This window comes from Biomphalaria glabrata, chromosome 9, assembly GCF_947242115.1.
Source record: "Biomphalaria glabrata chromosome 9, xgBioGlab47.1, whole genome shotgun sequence".
Taxonomy (NCBI): domain Eukaryota; kingdom Metazoa; phylum Mollusca; class Gastropoda; family Planorbidae; genus Biomphalaria; species Biomphalaria glabrata.
The window spans coordinates 39,773,351-39,792,775 of NC_074719.1; the positions used below are offsets into that span (position 1 = coordinate 39,773,351).

Genomic DNA, 19,425 nt, shown 5'->3' on the forward strand with positions numbered 1-19,425 from the left:
TCCCGCAGATCAAAGCATAGGTGTAAGTGAATGTAAAGTTAGATGTGAACCTGGCCTAACTAGTTCCCCTTTTAGACCTTGTGGTCTATAGGGCAGATGATGTAAGGTTCATCTGTTTTTGTGGCCTACGGTTAGCGAGGCTGCCATGTAGCCAGCACAACGACCAACCGCCTATACTTTTCCCCAACTAATGTCAGGTACCCATTAGAGCTGAGTGGACTCAGAGGCGCCCAAAGATTCCAAAGTTGAAAATCCCAGTCTTCACCAGGATTCGAACCAGGGACCCCGGTTCGGAAGCCAAGCGCTTTACCGCTCAGCCACCGCGCCTCCCCTTACCTAACTGATGTCTTATAATTGATCTAATTGTTTTGAAAAGGCTCAATCTCTTTTTTTTTTCCCAAGAAATTACAATTCATTTAATATCTACTAATTTGTAGTCATTTTCAAAAAAAATATAAATAAAACATGAGTGGTCAAGAAATTACAATTCATTTAATATCTACTAATTTGTAGTCATTTTCAAAAAAAATATAAATAAAACATGAGTGGTCAAGAAATTACAATTCATTTAATATCTACTAATTTGTAGTTATTTTCAAAAAAATAAAAATAAAACATGGGTGGTCAAGAAATTACAATTCATTTAATATCTACTAATTTGTAGTCATTTTTTAAAAAATAAAAATAAAACATGAGTGGTCAAGAAATTACAATTCATTTAATATCTACTAATTTGTAGTCATTTTCATAAAATAAAAATAAAAGATGAGTGGTCAAGAAATTACAATTCATTAAATATCTACTAATTTGTAGTCATTTTAAAAAAAATAAAAATAAAACATGAGTGGTCAAGAAATTACAATTCATTAAATATCTACTAATTTGACAACGCAAAGGTTGTCAATTGTAGACAAACTGAATTAAAGTTATCTTATCTTGTAGACATTTCAAAAAAAAAAAAAATTAAACGAAGCAAAAAGATCTCTGTAGTGTACTTGTATCCAATTAGTTTCTGTTTCCTTTCAAGCACTTGGCAGTTGTGGTGGTCACATTAGGGCTAAAGGGGACATAATGTATTGAACTTGGTGGTAGTACGTAGAGGAAAAAGTGACTGATTTCATCCTAAGCCTCCATTCTGTCTCGTCAAATAGTATTTTAGACATATAATAATATTTAATTTTACACAACAGAACATCTTTTCTATAAAGTAATACAGAGAAAAAGAACTTCCTTGATAAGTAGACTCAGTATTATTGTTTTAACAGTAACAATCTTCAACATAAATGAGTTCATTAACAAAGCTGCACAGCAACATTCAACAATCTTTTAGGAAATTGACTTTGAAGCAATGCTATGTTCCCAGGTAGTAGCAAGTCATTAGGCAAGGCAAGCTAATATAGGGTTTTATACAGCTGCCCTGTATGCCTTATGTATTTAAAAAAGACTGATCAGGGAACAGGATAATCCCTCTCACGACAATTTTTAAAGGTCTCCTTGAGATGTAAGAGGGCTCCTCTAGCATCATCAAGGTGGCCCTTGGGTCTGTTAGAGTCATTCTGGGATAGTTAACCAAGCAAAGGTACTGCTGTATCACAATTGTTCAGGGTTCTGTTAGGGTCATGTGTAAATTATTTCAAGATAGGGGTGTCGATTAAGGATTCTTTTTTCTCTCATTACGAGGGTTAAAAAAATAATAATTAAAAAAAATTAATAAATAAATAAAAAATAATTAATTTGTCTTAAAATATTACATTATTCATAAAAGATTCTTGACTTTCAATAGTCTGACCTTGTCTATATTCTTTAGGATTATTGGTTTTTGGTTATTTTTGTTTCTAGTCTCTTCGCAGGCTCCATTCAGTTGCGTCTTGTTTTCTTGTTCCTTTGTTTCCCAGTATGTCCAGTATGAGGCTGCCGCTAAGATATAGACATTGTCATAGTGTTCTTGTTACGTTTCCACGGGCTTGCCGTGTTCTGTGAGTGTTGTACAGACACACTTGGTGTTGACTTGTGACATGCTCTCCGATCATGTGATCAAAGAGGACGTAACCGCGAGGGAGAAATAATTCTTCAAAAGTGTTGACTTCCCTTTAGAAGACAGTTCTTTAGTAGTTTTCGATAGATAAATAAAGTTCAATTTGATTCCTATCCCGCATCTCTCAGCCCAAACTCTCTTTAACCCAGGTACATACACACTCTCACACACTCGCATAACCACTTAAACTAATTGACATAATACCAATAGAGTAACTTTACAGATTGATTACAGTATTTAGATTTTTATCTCTGAGGTCTGACAATTTAGTCAAGGACAATAAATTATACAATAATTACAATTTCTATCTAACCAGTATAGTTATCAATTCTATGTTCAATTATTTTTCTAAATATTAACTCTAGATTATAAGGATAAGATACATTGTTATTAACAACTTTAATTCTACTGTGCCACACAAGACTTCTGTATTCACTCACTATTATTAGATTAAATGTATGAATCATCTTACTTTTGATTTTAGGCAATTTATTTAAAACAATAGCTAGGTTAAGATTAACATTGGTGTTACAGTTTGCCTCTAGTAGGACTTTCATAGTGCATCTAACATTATCAAATATTTTACATTTTAAAAACATATGGCTTTCATTGTTACCACTATCTGTGTGACAGAAAACACATGTGTGTACATTTCTTTTCTTACTTCCTACAGGGGTCATCCCGAAGATTAGTCTGTATGTTATTTCTCTGGCTTTGGGTGTAATGTGTTTGCTGTGTAGATTTATAAAAGTGTCTCTGAAATCTATTACACCTAACTCTCTACTCCATTTGATCCTATTGAATAATCTTTCTTGTAACTGTTTCTTAAGTGTTGTATATGTGTCTTTTAATTTACTGTGTATTAGATGTTCATTGCCGGGGAGTATTCTTGATATGGATCTATAAAATGGATGTGTGTTTGTACCAAAGTGGTGTGGGGTGTCATTTTTTATTGGAATTATTTTATTTAACCTTAAGGCGTAGTAGTATATTGTTAATGGAAAATTGTTTGGGTTCTTGGCTACTTGTCCTATGTATTTTAATCTAAGTGCTTGTATTTTGGTTCTGATGTCCTGTAAGTTTATCCCCCCATCCTCTTTGTTATGTATAAGTGTTGTGTGTTTAATGTTTCTGATAGTGCTTTTAAATGTAAAATTCCTAATGATTGTGTTAATGCTTGGTATAAAAGTTGGTGGGGGCTCTGTGATGTTTGCTAAATAAACTATCTTCGGAATGACCAGGTTGTTTACTAGTATTGCTCTACCAAATATAGTAGTTGCTGCATAATCAAATCTTTTAAGTGTGTTTTTGGTTTTCTTTAAAATATTTTCCCACTGCTGTGTGTGGTAATATGTTGGGTTGCTTGTCCACGTGATGCCGCATATTTTAATTTCCTTCTCTATTTTAAGGTTAAAGGGGATGTTTGAGGGGATTTCCCACCTTCCCAATCCCATAATACAAGATTTATTTATGTTGATTTTTGACCCGCTTGCCCTCCCAAATTGAATAAACTTATCTATGATTGCGGCTATGTCTTTTTCTGAGGAGGGAAAAAGGGTGGTGTCATCAGCGTATGCTTTAACTTTAACTACGGGCGTGGGGCCTGGGATTCTTATCCCCGTGATTCCATTATCTAGCCTGATGGTTTCTAAAAGGGGTTCTATTGCAAAGGGTGTATAAAAAAGGAGAAAGGGGACACCCTTGTATAACAGATCTTTTAATAGGGATACTGCCACTAAGGGTTTGGTTAATTATGAGTTTGCTTGTGGCATCATTGTAAACTAGCTTTATGTATTTCTTCATTCTTCCATCTGTCTTCGTCTTGTCTAGTATTTTGAAAAGGTAGTCATGGTCTATTCTGTCAAAGGCCTTTTCCTGGTCAATAGAAAAGAGGGCTGCTTTCAAGTCTTTGTCTTTACAGTAATATATAATGTCTCTTAAAAAATGGTTAAGTTCGTCGATGTTTTTGTCTTGGTTGCTACAATATTGGTCCTGACCTATTAAGTGTGGTATGAGGGGTTTTAGTCTTAGAAAAATCATTTTCGTCAGGAGTTTGTAGTCGGTGTTTAGAAGTGAGATCGGTCGAAAGTCGCTAGGTGAGGTGTTGTTTTCTTGTTTTTTTTTGGTAGAAGTGTGATGTATGCTAAGTTGAAATCTCTAGGTAACTGTTCTGTCACTAACATGTTGCTGTATAGATTTAATAGTAGGGATCCTATTTGGGGAAAAAAGGCTTTGTAAAATTCAAACGTCAGACCGTCTGGGCCAGGGGATTTGTTGTTTTGTGTTGTATCTAAAGCAGCCCTCAGTTCGTCTAGCGTGAAGGGAGCGTCTGTCTCTATCTGTTCTGTCATTGGTATTTCTTTGCAGTTTTGTATAAATACTTTTTGTGCGTTGTCATCCGTCTGTTCCTTGTCATACAAATTAGTAAAGTGTTTCGTAAATGTGTCTGTTATTTTGTCCAGGTCGTGTATAGTTTCTCCTTTACTATCAATAATGTTGTCAATAGTTCTGTCAATTTGAATGTTTTGTTCTGCTGATAAAAAAAGTTTGTTAGGCCCTTCGGTTATTTTGTTACTTTTGCACCTCAATTCCGCTCCTTTGTATTGATAGTTAAATAGTTCTTCTAGTTGTGTTAGTATATGTGTTTTGGCTGCTTCGTCTTCTTCGTGTGTTAGTAAATTTTTAAGTCTTTCCTCTTCTTTTTTCCTTTTTGAGTTGACTAGTATGGCCAGTATTTGGCTTTGCTGCTTAATGGAGTTTTTAATTAGCGTCCATATTTGTGTGACTTTGAAATGGGGTGTGTCTGAGTCATGTATTATATTTTTGAGGAGGTTTGCGATTGTTTTTAAATAGAGCGGGTCATTTAGGAGGTCGTTGTTAAGTTTCCAGATCGGTGATTTTTGTTTTTTCATTTTTAGTTTTGGGTTCAGCAGTTCCACTAAGACTCCTTTGTGGTCTGTATATTGTAACGTCTCTACGAGATGTGTTACACTTTTTGTTTCGCACGCCCTTGGCACATACACTCTATCTATCCGTGTTTCTATTTGGTGTGCCTTGTCCCTGAACGTGGTGACCCGGCCCGTGACCTCTACTTCTCTATAGGCATCTACTAACCGGAAAGCCTTGATGACTCCCCCCAAATAGTCATGCGTTTTAATTGTTACATGAGGAGTAGGACCCTCTGTGTTTGTGTTTTGCTTGTCTAATTGGGAATCAATGTAATTTAAATCACCCCCTACTATCAAATTTTCTCCTGCGTACTGAGTGTGTAGAATGTCACTTAGCATTCCAAAACACTCGTGTTTCTCTTTTTTTTTTGAGCGGGTGCATAAATGTTGACTAACGTGTATGTGTGTTTTTGTGAGCTTGTCCTAATTATTACTATCCTCCCGCTATTGTCTTGATATGAGTGTGTGATTGAAAACCTATTGGATGTTTGTAAAATGGCTGTCCCTCGTGGCTTTCTACCTAAACTAAAATAACCCTCCCGGAGGCCCATAAGAGAGACTGCTTTTTTGGCCTTGTACTCTAACTGTGTGTTGGTCTCTTGCAGAAAGATAAAATCTGGCTTGTATTTCCTTGTGAGGTGTGCTATGTATGTGTGTTTATTGTTAAGCCCTCTGATGTTGAGTGTCAGAATTTTTATGTCTGCCATGAGTGTGTGGGATTGGTTTGTGTGTTTGTTATTCTATTGTGTGTGTATGCAGTTTATCTTTAAGAGTTGCTTTGTTGTTTATGCGTTTGAATGTGTGTTAGGGTCCTCGCCCTCATCTATGACTAGCACTGACGGGGAGTCTGGAAAGTTCAGCTCGAGCTTGAACTGTTCTTCCTCTCTTTTCTCCTCCTCTACCCGGGGATCCTCGTTTAGATCCTCTGATGAGGAAGAGAGAGAGAGGGCCCTCTTTCTTGTTATTTTGGTTGGGGTGGTGGGTGCTGAACTTGCCCCTCCGGATGTTTTAATTTTTTTTACTTTGCTTAGATTTGTTTTCAGGGCTGTTAGGTGGGGGGAGACCACTTTGAGTAGCTCCCATAGCTTCTATTTGTTTTTCCCCCCTCCTTTGCTGCTTTCAACCATTGTGAAGCCATCTTTTTTTAGCTGTTGATCAATCTCGGATTGCTTTTTCTCTCCCTCCCCTTTAAGGGCCATGGCATAGGAGATTTTCCCTCCTATCTCCTTTGCACCTTCTGTGGGGTTTTGGTCCCGTCTGGGGTTCGCCCTATTTGGACACTGGTTTGACCAGTGCTGATCCTGTCCGCAATGCCAGCACTGTTGTCTACGTCCCGGGATGGTCCTCGTATCGTAATTGAATATAATGGGGGAGTTCAGTCTGTTTGCGGAGTTTTATCCAAGCCGCCCACTTATCTGAGTTGCCTAGCTTGATTGGCTCTATCTTGGAGCCTTCTTCTGCAAAGACTCCAAAGATTTCTCCTATCTTTGATTTGTTTATGGTTGGTGCTACCCAGTGAAGGGTAACCCTGATTTTTTCGTCTTCTAAGGTACAGACATCTACCTTGAAGTCCTTCTCATTCCCAAATGATTTCCCTAGTATACGGGTTCTCACTCGGGCGGATGTTGGGACCAGGAACCAGACAAAGGGGTTCTCAAAGCGATAGAGAGAACCCACTTCGTCCGGTGTTAGTTTCAGGCACTCTGTTAGGCTCGCCATAGTGGCCTTAACAGCCCCCTGGCCTGACAGCTTTAAAAGCAAGGTACCTGGAGCGTGGACAAGTCCACCATCCAGGTCCTTTTTTTCAATAAAAAATGTCTTAACTGACATTTTTACAAACGTTTATCACAAGTACAGAGACAGAAAAGAGGCGATAACTACACTACAAACTACACAGTACTTTACTACACAACCCTCGCGCCGTCCACTCTAAACAGTAACACACAAAAATCCTCAGAATCACAAAAAAAACAACACAGAAAAACAAGTAATCCACAGAATTAATCCTCAAGTGTTAGCTACTTAATCAATCTCTTATTCGAATCCTCAAAAAAAAATATATAAAAAAAAATTGGGCATTAAAAATTTTTTTTAGAAAAATGGAGTTTATAAGATTACTATTCAATTTAAATTAGGTCTAACTTACTGCATACTAATTAGCTTTTTCTTTTTAAAAAACTGCTTGCATAACTGATTTAAAAATTAGATTTTTCGCTTTAAGAAAAAAAAAAGTAGTCGTTGCATCAGAACTTTGATTGGTCTAAAATATTGTGATGTCGGATTTTCAATATCTTTTGTAGTTTACGAGATCTAAACGGGACGGACGGACAGACGGACAGACGGTCAGACGGACAGACATTTCGCACAAAACTAATAGCGTCTTTTCCCCTTTCGGGGGCCGCTAAAAAGATAACATCCTTACAAGCAAAAGTTTATTGATTTACTTCCTGCCGTCGACAGCTCTTTGGATTTGTTGCTTATACAGTCTGAAATGGCATCTAACGTTGAGAGTTGAACCATATCTTCAGTGGAGCATGGAGTAAGGGATATCGCTGTCAGGGCTGTCAGACAAAGGTTACTTTTATTAAGTAGCTTTAACTATTCTATTACAAAACAAAAGAAAATTACTAGGTTTAATAACGAGGTGGGAAATGTGAATTTTAAAGACAGGTTGGAAATAATAAATTCGAAGGATACAAAAATGTATAAATGTTAAAAACAAGGAAAGCATAAAAAATACTTTTTTTAAAATAGTCGTCGGATACAAATATACAAGTATATATAATGGCCAGCTCCTCTGCCACCAAAGCGAACATGCAATATTTGTGGACGGAAGTGTCTCTCCGAAATAGGGCACCACAGCCCTATGAAAAAGTGAGCGAGATGAACCAGAGTCGTTCTACGACTGAAGGAGGCCAAATTTTAAGTTTCAATTTCTCAGATCGTGACATTCACCTCCTGGATCCTTTTTAAAATTGCTCCTTTCCTTCCCCTTTCCAACCTTGCGATCTATAGGTCATCCATTACTGTAGCCCACGGTAAACAAGGGTGTCATGTGGACATCACAATTACCAACCACCTTTACTTTTCCCAATTAATGTCAGGTACCCATTAGAGCTGGGTTGACTCAGAGGCTCCCATAATTCCCAAATTGAAAAACTCCAGTTTTCACAAGGATTCTAACTCGGTACCCCGGTTCGGAAGCCATACGCTTTACCGCTAGGCCACCGCTCCTGATATACACGCTCAACAATACAAAAATTAATTCAGTTATTACTGGAGCTTCTCTCCAGAACACAGCTTTTATCGATGATCCCGGGTTCAAACCCTGCCCGCTGCCATCCCCCGTCGTTCTGCGGAAGGTTTGAACTAGGATGTAGATTATACTCTGCTCTAAAGGAACACCCGAAACCTGTCAAACATTTTACAATCAAAACAAAGAGCAGTTTCAAACCTTTTGACATTGAACACTTCTATTATGATGTTCAGGCGAGCCCAATCGTTTTAGTAGGCCTCAGCACTGACCCGCGACGTTGCGACTAGTAGGCAGTGGAGACCAGTAGCTCGTCGCCACGTCGTGCTGAACCTGTGTTAAGGCTTTCTATAACGATTGATCTCGGTTTAAACCCCCTATTTACCTTCTTTTCCTTCATCCGAACACAAGTACTCCGAAGCCTGGATATAATGCCTCACTATAGTCGAATACCATGGATCATAGCAATCGTCTTGATATTTTTCATAACAGACTTGTAAAGTCACAACGGATCTGTAGGTAAACATAAGATCTACTTCAACGATGGAAAAAGTATACAGTGTATTGTCACGTAATAAAGTATTTTAAAGTTGCCAGAAAGCGTAACAAGAAAAGCATTAAAGACCATACCTTCTTTATACAACTTAAAGAGCGTTTTTTTTTTCTCTTAATAGCTAATGAATCCCTTTTTCAGGGAATCATGGGAACACTCCAGACGGAGTAGACAAAAAAAATAACATACAGTAACTAAACACAGGATTAGAGCATCCTGTTATTTGACTCTAAATATTTAAGTCTATTACGTACTGACAAAGTAGAATGTAGTTTTTCTCTTCAGTCAAAGACACAATGCTCAGAAAATCCACCATGTCGAATACGTTGAGAACCTCTAAGCACTGCTCTAAATCAAAGCACCCAATGATCCTCTTCGAAATGTGGAGGCACTCTGTGGAGCAATAGAGAAATGAAAGTAGTGTTGATCAAATATAGATCAAATATAGATCGATTAAATATATTGTCACGGATGAATGTGTATGTATGTATAATCTATTTTTACAATCTGCGCGAATGACCGGAAGTGTGTTTTGTTGTCAGACAGAGAGACCAGCGTGTGTGATATGCAGTAAAGCTGATTAAAGTTTATGTGTTTGATCTAGTGCAGGGGTTCTCAACCTGTGGGTCGCGACCCCCTTGGGGGTCGACTGACGATTTGCTAGGGGTCGCCTAAGACTATCAAAATAAGGATTGTTATTGTCTATTCTTCTATTGCTGTGTGTGTCTGGGGGGGGGGGGTCGCGGCTGAGTGGGAGATTAAAATGTTGAGAACCGCTGATCTAGTGGTGCATTGTTTTATTTCGTTAACTAGAACTGAACCATGGACACCTAGACGTATCGAGACCTAAGGTAGATTATATCGAGCTATAAGTAGATAGAGTTATATAATAAGGAATATGTGACATATAGATCGATCAAATATAGATCGATTAAATATAGATCAAATATATATCAAATATAGATCAAATATAGATCAAATATAGATCAAATATAGATCAAATGGTAAGACACTTATTTCTCAAATCAGGGGCGTCTGTCACAAGTCACTTGTTGCTCTGGTTTGTTGTGAATGTCGTTGATAGCTATTGAAAATATTTACAACATAATTTGTATGGATCATCATACCAATCTAAAACAAAATAGTTAATTACATTGCACATTTCAAACTAGCGATCTCCGATAGGACAATATTTCCCACTCTGACTAATTCTATCTCCAACTTTGACTAACTCTTTTGATCTTCGTCATCAACTAACTTTAAAACCTCTAGCACCCCTACACCCATTCACATGGACCTGTTGACCAGTTTCTCATCCTATTGTGATAGCCAATGTCCGCCCACCTTTCAACGCTCGAGTTACAGTCAGAATCTAAATTGAGCGCTACCTTGAATATAACCAAACACAGTTTTTAAACTCGTTAACCTTTTTTTTTTTATGCAAGCTCCTCCCAAATCGTCCAATGTTTTGCTTTGTTTAAAAATCAGAATACAAGAACCTATTTAACAACATTAAATTAGAAGTAGACGACGCATTGCACGACGAATTTTTGTTGTACATATATAATCAAACATTTAGTCACTCAGGTAAAACCCTGGTTCCAAACCTGGTTTCACCCGGTGCTAAGCCCATCTTCGGTACTGACACTGTACTGTTTTACTGAGTATCAATTCAGTGACACAAAATAGGACATCAAAGAGGCGCTAGACTTCCGAATCGGATGCTCCCAGGTGTAAATCCTGGTGTAGACTGGGATTTTTTATTTGGTATAGGTGGTAGAGGATCTGGTCATTTTTCGTATGACGCTCTTTTCTTCCAGACCTGAGGCACATGTTTTTTCCACTGTCCATAGCTTTCTCTCTCCAACTAGTGCGGTCTAAGGCTATGTCTTCCCAATAATCAGTAGCAATGAAATAAGTGAAAATCAGTAAACACAAAACATTGGAGCTTCCTTGTTTTATATCATCATCATCATCTTTCCTTTGCGTTCCTCATGGAACATAGGGCCTCTGTAAAAACTCGCCACTCTCCACGATCTCTTGCTTCCCAGCTCTTTCCTGTCCTCTCAGCTTCATCTAGTACACTGCGTCGCCACGTTATTTTTGGTCTTCCTCTACGTCTTGTTCCCTGGGGGTACCACTCTAAGGCTTGCCTAGCTCTGTTGTTTATATCTTTTCTAAGGGTGTGACCAATCCATCTCCACTTCCTCTCTAAGATCTGCACCTCTATATTTTTCTTTCCACTCATCTCCCACAGTTTGATGTTTTCTATTTTGTCGTACCAGTATATTTTTCAGATATTTCTCAGATAGCTGTAGATGAAGGTCTGTACTTTTTTTGTTGCTGCTTCAGTTGTTCTACATTTTTCAAATATAGATCAAATATAGATCACATGATTTGACACTTATTCCTCAAATCAGGGCGTCTGTCACAAGTCCCCTTGTTGCTCTGGTTTGCTGTGAATGTCGTTGATAGCTATTGAAAATGTTTACAACATAATTTGTATGGATTATCCAACCAATCCAAAACAAAATAGTTAATTACATTGCACATTTCAAACTAGCGATCTCCGATAGGACAATATTTTCCACTCTGACTAATTCTATCTCCAGCTTTGACTAACTCTTATGATCTTTGTCATCGAATAACTTTAAAACCTCAGCACTCCTACACCCATTCACATGGACCAGTTGACCAGGTTCTCATCCTTTTGTGATAGCCACTGCCCGCCCACCTTTCAACACCCGAGGTACAGTCAGAATCTAAATTGAGCGCTACCCATACACAGTTTTTTAACAGCCACGCTAAGGTAGATGTCACTCGGTGACCTTTTTTATGCAAGCTCCTCCCAAATCGTGCAATTTTTTGCTTTGTTTAAAAATCAGAATACAAGAACCTATTTGACAACATTAAATTAGAAGTAGACAACGCATGCACGACAAATTTTTGTTGTTAATGTAGAATCAGACATTTAGTCACTTAGGTAAAACCCTGGTTTCACCCGGTGCTAAACCCATCTTCGGTACTGACACGTACTGTTTTACTCAATATCAATTCAGTGACACTAAATAGGACATCAAAGAGGCGCTAGACTTCCGAATCGGATGCTCCCGGGTTCAAATCCTGGTGTAGACTGGGATTTTTTATTTGGTATAGGTGGTAGAGGATCCGGTCATTTTTCGTATGACACTCTTTTCTTCCAGACCTGAAGCACATGCTTTTTCCACTGTCCATAGCTTTCTCTCTCCAACTAGTGCGGTCTAAGGCTATGTCTTCCCAATAATCAGTATAAATGAAATCATTGAAAACCATTGAGCACAAAACATTGGAGTTTCCTTGTTTTATATCATCATCATATCTTTCCTTTGCATTCCTCATGGAACATAGGGCCTCAGTAAAAACTCTCCACTTTCCACGGTCTCTTGTTTCCCAGCTCTTTCTTGTCCTCTTAGCTTCATCTAGTGCACTGCGTCGCCACGTTATTTTTGGTCTTCCTCTACGTCTTGTTCCCTGGGGGTACCACTCTAAGGCTTGCCTAGCTCTGTTGTTTATATCTTTTCTAAGGGTGTGACCAATCCATCTCCACTTCCTCTCTATGTTCTGCACCTCTATATTTTTCTTTCCACTCATCTCCCACAGTTTGGTGTTTTTTATTTTGTCGTACCAGTATATTTTTTAGATATTTCTCAGATATCTGTAGATGAAGGTCTGTACTTTTTTTCTTGCTGCTTCAGTTTTTCTCCATTTTTCAGAACCATACAGTAGAACCGCCTTGAAGAAGAAATAACAATAGATAAGTATAAGACCTTCTATTTTCCTAAGCACTTCGCTGGCACAGTGGCACACGTCGTATAAACACATAATTACTCACCCTAACCCACATACATACTTGAAAACAGGATGAAATTGTTCAATGAATGACAATGTCCTTTACTTACTTAGACTTAGATCTTCCCGAACCATTCGGCTGAACGACAAGCTGTCTCCACAAAGATCTGTCACTGGCAACGCCTAGTGTGCTATGAGGTCATCTATAAAAGTGTGCCACCAAGTTATACGAGGATGTCCCTGTTTGCGCTTTCCTAGTATAGTTCTCCACGTCATCGCAATTCTTGGTATGCGTAATTCATTTTGTTAGGAGAACATGTCACGCAAACCTCATACGAAAGTTTCCTTTATATGTTTTAAATATATTTCCTCCACTTGCCTCTTTCTCTGAAACCCCTTCATACTCTGTGTCCAATTGCAAAGCGGGAGAGCGGGCGTTCCAAACAGCCGGAATTTATAAAAAAAAAATTGAGCATGTATGTTCATCATCATACAGACTCAGTGGCGTCACTAGGTAGGTGACACCAGCAGTAGTGACGCTACTGCACTCAATCACACAGTATGACTCAATTGTTAATCCTCAAATAATTTCAAAACTTTAACTTACCACTGACAATGAATAAAGAAACCAAAGAAATCAAGACAGACAACATTTGGCTAAGCTTTGGATTTTACTAACTCTGTCAAAGTCGTAAATGAAACAGCACACTGAACATTTAGTTATAGTCCAAACTGAGGGCAGTGTGACGCTTATAATGTGGCTAAGACCAGATTATTGATCTCATTTCTTTGGAGGGCTGTTGTAATACTAATCGTTGAACTAAACGCCAAATAATAAAACTGGCAGGAAGTACTTTTGTTGGTTTACAAGGATCTCTAAATATTATGCTAGTACCTTTTAACTTTTCAGGATATCGGTGTATTGAATGATACACTGTGAAGAGAGAGACGGTTTGCTTATAATTGCTCCGTAACGGTGCTGCCTAACCTTTTTCTTTTTGGTCCTAGTAGCCATATAAAAATCTCAACGCTGGCCAGTTCATATGTAACCAAGTCTCTGCTTATCGTTCATCACAAAAGAGATACAAGACATTGATAGCAAAGACAAACACAAATACTCTTTTGTTCCCCTGGCAATCAAATAAGTCAATAAACAAGATTACAAAGACAGTTTGTGTTACACAAACTCAGAGGCGGCCCCCGTCGAAGTCGGATCCCTGTCGGATCTGCATATTCGCAAATAATATTCAAGAGGTGATTTAATTTTGATGGTCAAAAGTAATAATGTTTCAAAGATTCATTTGCCGTAAATTTAAATTAAATAAAAAATAGTAGATTAGTTTTAGTATATTTTAACATTGCAATATTGATCAAAACATTTGGAAATGAAAATCTACACTTTTTTTTACACTTTAAGTTTAGAAATTGAAATTCTACATCTTAATCTAGTCTATTTTAGTCTACACTAGATCTAGAAATTCTAGATCTAGACTCTAAAATAATTTTAATTAGAATATAAATCCAGATCTAGATATACAGAAATAAAAATCTAGATCTAGTTTTAAAAAAAAATAGATTAGATCTAAATCAAGATATCATTCCTTTTTTAAACCTGAGTCACATAAGGAGGCTTAATAAACATTACTATACCGAGTTCTTTTTTCATTTCATTTGAAGAATTAATTCCATATAACGTCAGAGGGGAAAAAAACTACGTCACACAGCCTAGCTAGACTAAAAATCGCCTTCATCAATACGAGCCATTTATCGAGTGTTCATAGATTTTGGTGCACCGAGTGCGTTTTTTAAGCATTTCATTTAAACAATTCATTCCATAAGACGTCAAAGGAAAAAAAAAAAAAAAACGTCACACGGCTTAGCTAGAATAAAAATCTCCTTCATCAATATGAGCCATTTATCGAGTGTTCATAGTCATTGGTGCATCAAGTGCGTTCTTTTAGCATTTCATTTAAAGAATTCATTCCATATGACGTCAAAGGAAAACAAAACACTACGTCACACGGCCTAGCTAGAATAAAAATCACCTTCATCAATACGAGCCATTTATCGAGTGTTCATAGACTTTGGTGCACCAAGTGCGTTCTTTAAGCATTTCTTTTAAAGAATTCGTTCCATATGACGTCAAAGGAAAAAAAAATCACTACGTCACACGGCCTAATTAGAATAAAAATCACCTTCATCAATACGAGCCATTTATCGAGTGTTCATAGACATTGGTAAACCGAGTGCGTTCTTTTAGCATTTCATTTAAAGAATTCATTCCATATGACGTCAAAGGAAAAAAAAACACTATGTCACACGGCTTAGTTAGACTAAAATATATTTTCATCAATACGAGCAATTTTTCGAGGGTTAATAGATATTGGCGCACAGAGTGCGTTCTTTTAGCATTACATTTAAAGAGTCCATTCATATGACGTCAAAGAAAAAAAAATTCCATTACCTCACAATAGGCTAGTACCAGTACCATAAAAAAATGTCTTTATTTACACGAGATATTTAACGAGGGTTCATAGAAATTGGTGCACTGAGTTCTAATAGAATTTATTTAAAGAGGATCAAAGCCGCATTGTTTTTGCGTTTTGTCTGTCAGTCGGTCTGTCCGTCATCTTGATATAAAAAAACAACAACTAAAAGTTATTAAAAATTGATTAACCTTTATTTTACGTTTCAAAACATCGCAATAATTTATAGGTATGAACACAATTGAAAAGTTTATATAATAGTTTGTTCCGGATGTTTGTATAAATAGTAAAAGAAAAAGAGAATTTCAGATAAATGTAATACCGTTAATTAAATTTTTTGGATAATCTCGTATAAAAATTAGATGTACTACAGCCATGTGGAGAGATTTTCATACCTTAATTTGGTGTTTGGGTTCTGTTTTCCTTAAAAATCGGAACATAATATTAACGACAATTAGATTTTTTTATGTTTTAGGTAGAAAGTTAAATGTACTGTAAAAGAGTAGTGAGTTTAAATATTTTTCATAAAAATCCGAAAAAAAAAAATTATTTCGTAAATGAGAAGATTATTTGTTTATTAATTAGAAGAGGGAGTTCAAACAATTATTTGGCGTTAGTAGATTTTTAAATAAATTCGGAAATTTCTGGCGACGATTTGTAAGAAACAAAATCCGGAACTTTCTTTATCGATTACAAAACTTCTTTGTTATGTTTTAGCAAGAAAATTTAATGTCTAAAAAGTAATTTTCAGTAATCATTTCTAGTAAATTACTTTTTTTAAAAGCCCTGAACAACCTATTGTCGATATTTTTTAAATTTGTTTAAAGATGAAAATACGGAACAATTTAATATTGATAACCAAATTATAGTGACGCATTGTCAAATAATATAAGTGTAATATTAGTAAATTATGCGATTTCAAACTATCATTAGGCATAATTCATGTTTTATAAAAAAATATCCGGAACATTTTTACACTTAATGAAATATAAGTCAGTATAGAGATTTTGATTTAGCATTAATATGCTATTTACATAAAAAACGGAACAACATATTATTGATATTGTGTTTTTGCAAGCATGGAAATTGAATGTAATATAACTTAGTAGAGCAAACAAACATTTGTTGGCGTTGATTAGTTTTGCACACAAAAAAACCGGAACAATCAATTTTAGATACTTAAAATTATTGAGATGTTACGGGAGGAACATTAAAGGGTAAATCAGATTTTTAATAGCTTTTAGAGTTCTAGTTTTTTTTTTATCTAATCGTGACGGACAGACCGACCAACAGACAAAACGCACAAAAATAATCTTCTTTTATTCGGATGGGGGCAGTAAACAAAAAATAAATAAAATCTGATTTTTTTTTAAAAATTAAGGAATGGGTTTAGCACTTGTTCATGTTGCGACGTTACGCTACTGCATGAAAATCGCTGCATAAAAAGTCCATTTAAAAAAGTGTGCGTGATATTTACATTCAAAGTGCATTATTAGCCTTAATAAAAAAATAGAAATGTTTTCTTTAATTTTAGCAGCTAGTTGACCAGAAAAAAACATTTTTAACTATTATTTATATTTGTTGTAAACATTTCCTGTACATTTTTAAAATATATTTGACTTAGTGATACTGAATATACACAAAAATAGTCCATCTTTGTTAGCATATTGTAACATTGCCTCCCTTACATTTACGTAATTGTTTTAGAATTAGTGTATTTTTATGAAAAAATCGATTGCATAATTAATTTTATAAATTAAACGGTTTACTTTAAGAAAACCAAAAGTAGCCGTTGCACCTAAACTTTTCAAGACGCATTTAATGATGAAATAATATTTTTCATATCTCTTCTAGTTTTTGAGATCTGAGTGTGACAGACGGACAGACGGACAGACGGACAGATGGACATTTTGCACAAACCTAATAGCGGCTGTTTCCCCTTACGAGGGCCGCTCAAAATATATATAAACTTGCACCTGTAAATTATGAGTGAGTCTGGTGTGAATGTGTTGTTTGGTGTGGTGCACAAATTATAAGACAAATTTCCTTACGGACATTAAAGATTATTATTATTATTATGTTAGAAACGAACGAGTAGTCATTCTCTGGCGCTGCCAGGGTCGAGTTTCGCTAGAGAGAAACAAAATTTAGTGTAGTCCCACTAAAAGTTTTTACTGAGGAATTTTCTGGTGATGTCGCAGGTCTGCAGCAGTACTGCCCTCTGAGAGGCAACGAGGATGTTCCTATGAATGTTAAGGGCCTTGAAGGTGTTTGTGAGGTCAGTTGATATTATCCCCTCGGTTGATTATTATTATTATTGTATTATTATTATTATGATTATTATTATTATTATTATTATTATTATTATTTTACATTGTCCACACATCTTTTCATCGGACAACCCTTTTTTTCATGCTCCTCCACTGTACCTTTAAAGATGACTTTTAACAGTGAGTCCTGTCTGACAAACCTGCTCAGCTTTCAGTCTTCTACATTCTTCAACAACTGTAGACTAGATTGACTTAAGGACACGCTTGGTAATGTAATAGTCTTCATTTTTGAAGTAGCGTCTGTAATAGGATTTTTTAACAGATCTAGATGTATACGATGTGTGACCATTCTTCGACTACTCTGTTAAAAATTGAAAAATTTGATAACATCTATGCTACATGCACGGTGTGTATGTCTTTTTTTCGTTTAACCTGTATTTGTAACAAATGTCAGAGTTTAGATTTTGGTTTTCAAATGTTACATATGAAATTATGAAATGTCCATACTGCGCAAAATCGTGTTGCAGATAAAGGGCAGTAATCGTTTAGTAGTCACGCTATAAAAGCAACGAAATTGACCTACCTTGCACTGTTAGACATAATTGATGTAGAATACGATTAGGGACAGACAGAATAGAACAAGAAATGAATAAATGGCATGAAAGAAATAACTAATAATATATGCTGTGATAAAATTGAGTGACTTCTTCAGCAAGCTTTTTGGCTGTTACAAAAGTTTTACATAATTTTAACTTTTATCTTTTACCAATACATTTCTATTGTCATAACAGATGATTCAAAGACTTAAATATAAAAAAATCCCACTGCAGCACCAGGTCCACTGTGACAGCCTCCTAACATAATATTTACTGGTAGGAGCGCAGGGCGCTTTTTTCTCTTGCTCAGGAATAACAGAATCTGATGATCTCTCCTTCTCAGTTAGAATAAAAGGAAGCTTATCTTTTAAGAAAGTCATGTCTCAGCCTAGTTTTAAGTACATTACTGATGAGATTTGTAAACACCGGTGCAGAAACATAGCTACAATAATATTAAAGAAATTGTATATTCAAAAGCGAGTGTCATACAAAGGAATTACCTGAAACAGCCAGGAGTGAACCAAGACAACACAGAAGCAGAGGGTGAAGCATTTTCTGTTCTGAAAACACAACGTCTTCAAGGGACTGGTTTTGGAACGTTCTTTTCACGTCTGACGCAAGCACCAACTGACACGTATACAATTAGCTCAAGCAAACATATAATTAATGAAACAATAGCATTGAAAATCTGTACATTGAGGGAGAAGTAGATCTCAAATGTTTGAATGTGGGGTCCCAGTTTATTTTTTTAAAGTAATTTCTTTTCGGAATTGTATAGCATGCATTGTGTAGCTTTGTTTTCAAAGGATTTTTTTTTAAACTGAAGTTTATTGAGACAGTGCTGAAATGAAATCGAGTACACCCAATCATAATGTTATATGAGTTAGGCCTAGAACAGGGGTGGGCAACCTCTTTCTATCGAGGGCCGCATTTATAAAAGGATTGGAAACCGTATATATATATATATATGGACCTAAATAATGTGAAAGTTAATTATTAAAGTTATTTTTACGTGTACAAATACAGCTTTTGGCACCCATAAAATACCAAGGAAGAACTGACTGGAACTTCTCTTTTAGGTCATAAATAGCCTCGAAGTATGTCCTCTGGAGCTGAGTCAGCTTCCGCACTAAATTCTGAACTGAGTTTATTAAAAGGTGGTTCCAAATTTTTGCATGAAGAAATGAAAACGCTTTGTTTGAAAAGATGAAACATGCACATAATTTCTTGTGCCAGCAATCCATTGTAATAAATTCAATGAAAAACATGAAGTCTCTCTTCCACTTTTCATTTGAAGTATTAGTAAAAAAAAAACGCAGTCAATATCCAAGAACACAACAATTTATTTCTTAAGATTCCATATTCTTTTCTCTACCTTGCCTATGCTAAGCCAGTGGATACTACTGTAGTACTGAACATAGGTATGATTTGTTTCTTGCAACTGCCTGGTGTTAAG

General features: G+C 36.2%; 1 protein-coding gene across 3 annotated transcripts in view; it reads right to left on the reverse strand.

The window, feature by feature from the left end:
• Positions 1-18,591, reverse strand: part of LOC106064799 (dermatopontin-like) — a 55,810-nt gene extending 37,219 nt beyond the window's left edge. For 2 of the 3 annotated variants that reach the window (XM_056042404.1, XM_056042403.1), the window contains exons 1-4: positions 18,470-18,585; positions 9,044-9,182; positions 8,622-8,749; positions 7,406-7,544 (exon numbers count right to left, since the gene is read on the reverse strand). In XM_056042404.1, coding sequence (XP_055898379.1) covers positions 7,406-7,544; positions 8,622-8,749; positions 9,044-9,182; positions 18,470-18,521 — 458 coding nt within the window. In that variant the 5' untranslated portion in view covers positions 18,522-18,585. Of the gene's footprint in view, positions 1-7,405; positions 7,545-8,621; positions 8,750-9,043; positions 9,183-18,469 lie in introns of all 3 variants that reach the window. The other variant, XM_056042405.1, reaches the window with a different exon arrangement.
• Between the last annotated feature and the right edge of the window lie 834 nt (positions 18,592-19,425).